This window comes from Penaeus vannamei, chromosome 32 (genome assembly GCF_042767895.1).
Source record: "Penaeus vannamei isolate JL-2024 chromosome 32, ASM4276789v1, whole genome shotgun sequence".
NCBI lineage: Eukaryota > Metazoa > Arthropoda > Malacostraca > Decapoda > Penaeidae > Penaeus > Penaeus vannamei.
In genome coordinates this window covers 25,524,548-25,529,547 of record NC_091580.1, presented here as the reverse complement: position 1 = coordinate 25,529,547, position 5,000 = coordinate 25,524,548, and the positions used below count along the sequence as shown (strand labels likewise).

Sequence of the window (5,000 nt, the reverse complement as noted above, 5' to 3'; positions counted from 1 at the left end):
CTTTCCCTCACCTCCTCCCCTTCCTCTTCCTCACTTCCTCCCCTTCCTTCCCCTCACCTCTTCCCCTTCCTACCCCTTACCTCCTCTCCTTCCTTCCCCTCACCTCTTCCCCTTCCTTCCCTTCATCTCCTCTCCTTCCTTCCCCTCACCTCACCTCTCTCCTCCCCCTAGCCTCCTCCTCACCTGACACTTGAACAAGGGCGCCACGGAGAGAATTAGTTGTTTTCTCAGACAACAGATGGCGCGGAATCGTCTCTCCTTGTCCACTCTGGGAACCGCCGAGACGTCTCTCTTCTTAGGCGCCGCGAAACACAATTAGCCGCCGAGAGCATTTCCGCGCTCGCCAGTTACCGCTTGGATTTCGACGGGGTTCATGCCTTTTGTTTTGCTAATGATTCCTGGGAGTTTTATATTCATGGGCGGCGCCGAGAGGGAAGGAGGGAGCGAGGGAGGGAGGGAGGGAGGGAGGGAGGGAGGGAGGAAGGGAGGAAGGGAGGAAGGGAGGAAGGGAGGGAGGGAGGGAGGGAGGGAGGGAGAGAGGGAGAGAGGGAGAGAGGGAGAGAGGGAGAGAGAGAGAGAGAGAGAGAGAGAGAGAGAGAGAGAGAGAGAGAGAGAGAGAGAGAGAGAGAGAGAGAGAGAGAGAGAGAGAGAGAGAGAGAGACAGAGGAAAAGAAGAATGTCGGGGATATGATTAATGGCCTCTCACAAGAACCCGCGATTCAATATTAAAAATAAACACCCGGAGATGAGAGAGAAAATGTGAAGTTGAGTGTTTACAAAAGGTGTTTAAAAATCGAGACCATATCCTGCTCTATGCCAACCGAGCCATCCTTTACCTCTCTTACAGCAACACCTGATCCTTCCCCTCTCCCTCTCTCTTCCCCTCTCTTTCCATTTATCCTTTTGTCCATGTGAGCGCACCATCTGCATACCCCGGGAAAAAAATCTATACATTTATGCAAAATATCTTATTCATGCCTCACTATCGTCAGTTTTCGATAATAAATTCCATATGCAACTTGCACAAGAAACACTTTGCATGGGAAGCACGCAAGTCAGGGGGAACTTGAAAAGAATGGAACGGACACATAGAAAACGGTGAAGGTTCATAAAAAATGGGTTTGTGCAGGATACACTCAGCTAGCCCATGGAAGGCGACTGAAATTGGCGTGCGCGTGGCAAGAATTCGAGATCAACCCATGAAAGCAATGTTCAATATTCGAGCAGGTGGAAAAGCGAGGCAGAAATGAAAAGAATTTAGTTAAACGTAACGACTTTATATGTTTATATGTGTATACGTATGTGTTTATATACATATATATATAAATATATATATATATATATATTATATATATATATATAGATAGATAGATAGATAGATAGATAGATAGAGAGAGAGAGAGAGAGAGAGAGAGAAAGAGAGAGAGATACATACACATATATATACATAAATATATTGTATTTCAATAGCAAATGCCTAACACGCAATCAATGTTGCAAACCAAGCACAGAGCCCAGAAAAGGCTAGCCCTCAAACCTTGCTTTTTCTCTGTGGGGCAAAACCCCCGGAGAATTTCCCTGCCGCCGGAGTCAAACGTCAACCCGATCGCTCGGGCTTCGCCAATCACGCGCGTCTGATTCTAAAATTCGCGCTCGGGAATTCCTTCTCTCGATTCTCGCTCCGCCGTTATTTTTCCAGGAGGAAAGCTAAAAAAGGAAGGGGGAAGAATACGATCATATAATATGAAAGAATAGAGAGAGAGAGAGAGAGAGAGAGAAAACACGGGCATTGACAGCTGACACGAGGTCCCGGAGACCAACCCCCGCGCCGTTTAAGGTCATCTACCTACGCCTCGTATACCTTGTACCTTGTTCCTCTCTCCTCCACATAACTGACCCTACATCTCGACTACAACCCCATACCCACCGAGCACCCGGGTATTAATGGCAGTGCCCGAGTAGCCAACAAATAGAAACTGACCATTGACCATCCCATCGCTCCGAACAACTAGAAAAAAAGGAAAAAAAATAAAAGAAAAAAACAGAAATCAGATGGCCGTGACCAAAGATGGCCATCAACGCCAACCCTACCTGGTCACATCATCTACGCGATTAATTAGCAAGGAGGCAGGTCTTCTACCCCTCCTTCCCTCCTACCCTCTCTCGCCTTCCCCTCTTCCCCTCCTTCCATGGCCGTCCTCCACCCATCCCCTCCTCCTCCAACCCTCCCCCTGCTGCCCCTCCCCATCCCCTCTCCTCCCTCGCACCCCTTCCAACCTGAACCCTCCCTCGCTCGGTGACACTCGGCTAAAAGAAACATTAAAACTAGTGCCACAGAGGCCATATAAGGCGACACAGCAAAAAGACAAAAAAGAAAAGAAAAAAAAGACATGAAAAACAGCGAAAGATCCCAATAGTAGAGTTACCCAGCAACATTTAAAAATCTCCGAAGGTGACTCGGACCGGCAACGTGAGAAAGGGGAACTACTTTTTTTTTTTCTTTTTAATCTCGAATATTAAATTCCAACGACCTCTTACGCTCCATATAAGGGCCACCCCGGTTAGCGCTGCGCTTGTATTGTCAGAACACCGACACAGAAATCCTGCCGACGGATTAGAAAAATTGTCGCCACCCTCTCTCTTTCTCTCTCTCTCTCTCTTCTCTTTCTAATCTACCTCTCCTTCTTCGTCTTCCTTTTCCTCCCTCTGTCTCCTTCTTTCCCTCTTCCTCTTTTCTTCTTCCTATTTGCTATCCATAGTCATATCCCTTTCCCTCTCGCTCTCTTTGTCCCTCTCCCTTTCCCCTTCTTTTCCTTTTCCGTCTCCCTCTCCACTTGCCTCCCTCTTCCCCTCCCACTCTCCTTCCCTTCCCCCTTCCCCCTTCCCCCTCTCTCTCTACTTCCCTCTACCTCTCCCACTCTCCCCCCTTCCCCTCTCCCTCCCCTTCCCTCTCCCTCTCCAGCTATCTTTCCGGTTGCGTACGTCGCCCAACCGGATTATCATTATCCGTAACATTTTCCGAAGCCTTTATCTGGACTCCTTTTGTCTCGCCGTCTGAAGAGGAATCTGTCATCTGTCACATACTTGATGGAGATAGGAGATTAAGACGGAGATTACGGGCCGTGATTGGGAGCTGGGGCACGTGCCAACTGACGCCCTTATACCTGACGGCGTGACCTCGTTCGTTCGCTCGTTTTTTTTGTTTTTTTGCTTTTCCCTTTCTTCTCTCGCTCGTTTTGCCTCTCTTTCGATCTCTTTCTTTCGCTCTGTGTGTGCGTCTGTCTGTCTGTCTCTGTTTGTCTGTTTGTTTCTCTGTCTGTCTGTTTATCACTCTATCTCCAAAATATTCATAATCGGTACCAATTACCCCCTTACACTTCAAATACAATACTAAAAAAGTGACAATTAAAATTGAACATCCCATTTCCCCATAATATTGTTACCTTTTCAAACACACACAATAAATTAAAAAGCACACATTCACACCAACATGTCCTTGGCAAAGAACAAAAAGTCCTAAGCCTAAAAAAAAAGAAAATCTGGAAGGAAATGGCGGAAACTACAAAGCATCAACACTCACAGTCGAAGGGCTTGTCGGCCTGCTTGTCCCGCGGCATGACGAGGGGGTTGGAGGAGTTGGACTTGGGCGGGCGAGTCGGGATGGTCGCGTCGGACGAGGCGTGCGAGCTGATGTTGGGCGAGCTCGTCTCCTTCTTGATGTTGATGAAGTTGAACGGGTCTCTGCTCTGGTCACGTGACTCCTTCTTGCCGATCCTGTCCGCTTCTTTGTTCCTGCTGCTGCGTCCACTGGAGTCCGCCTGCTGGCTCTTGCTCGAGGTGGTCAGGACTCCCCCTCCACCTCCTCCGCTGCCTCCGCCGGCCTGGGTCGAAGACGGGGCCGAGGGCGTGTGGGAGGGCGTGGACGAGGGCGGCGTGGGTTGTGAGGGCGAAGGGGCGCCGTTGATGGGCCGGAAGCCGGTCCCCACCACCTCCGACGACGACGCCGGGCCCTTCTTGCCTGGGGAGAAGAAAGCGAAGTCATTAGACGAAGAGTCAGAGGAAAGCAACAGCGGCTCTTCATTTTCCTTACATTTTAGTTCTGTTTGTAAGCCACTTCTGGTTTACATGTTCATAATACACCACCGCGGGTTTTCTGTCTTAAAAAGACTAACTTTATTTTGGTTCCGAAAAGACGACAAATGGAATTATTCACATCATAAGAGTCAACACCGACATGAAAACTTTTTTTTTTCTTAAGCTTCTAAATTCCAAGAAAATTGTTACCACATTTTTTAAATATGCATCTGTCTAGACCAAATCCCAGAATTAATGTAAAAGAGTAGAACGGTTAAACAAAATTCTATACGAAAGCAGTGATAATATATTAGCAAAAAATGTACTCTCACGTTGGTGACATCAACATATATCTCATGTAGGACGTCACTGCATGGGCAGTACCGGCAATGGAAACAATGAGAAACAAGTCCTTTAATTTCTTTCTCTCTCTCTTTCATTTATCTATCTCTCTATATATGTACATATATGTCAGAGAGAGAGAGAGAGAGAGAGAGAGAGAGAGAGAGAGAGAGAGAGAGAGAGAGAGAGAGAGAGAGAGAGTGAGAGAGTGAGAGAGTGAGAGTGAGAGTGAGAGTGAGAGTGAGAGAAAGAGAGAGAAAGAGAGAGAAAGAGAGAGAGAGAGAGAGAGAGAGAGAGAGAGAGAGAGAGAGAGAGAGAGAGAGAGAGAGAGAGAGAGAGAGAGAGAGAGAGAGAGAGAGAAAGAGAGAGAGAGAGAGAGAGAGAGAGAGAGAGAGAGAGAGAGAGAGAGAGAAAATAAACATCCTCTTATTTTTCCATTTAATTTCTTTTGATTAAAAATGTTTTTTTTTTCAAGTGATTTCTTGCTCTATTACTCAGCCACCCCACGATTACCACTTTATTCGTTTTTTTCGCATAACCTCCCCATTTAGGTATATTCCTTTGATCGAAAATAAAATTCTCAC

The 5,000-nt window shown here is 47.1% G+C and overlaps 1 protein-coding gene across 12 annotated transcripts in view; it reads right to left on the bottom strand.

Moving 5' to 3' along the window:
• Pka-C1 (Protein kinase, cAMP-dependent, catalytic subunit 1) overlaps positions 1–5,000 on the bottom strand; it is an 865,648-nt gene that overhangs the window by 285,799 nt on the left and 574,849 nt on the right. For all 12 annotated transcript variants that reach the window (XM_070144823.1, XM_070144822.1, XM_070144825.1 and 9 more), the window contains one exon: positions 3,581–4,018. In XM_070144823.1, the coding sequence (XP_070000924.1) occupies positions 3,581–4,018 (438 nt within the window). The remainder of the gene's footprint in view (positions 1–3,580; positions 4,019–5,000) is intronic.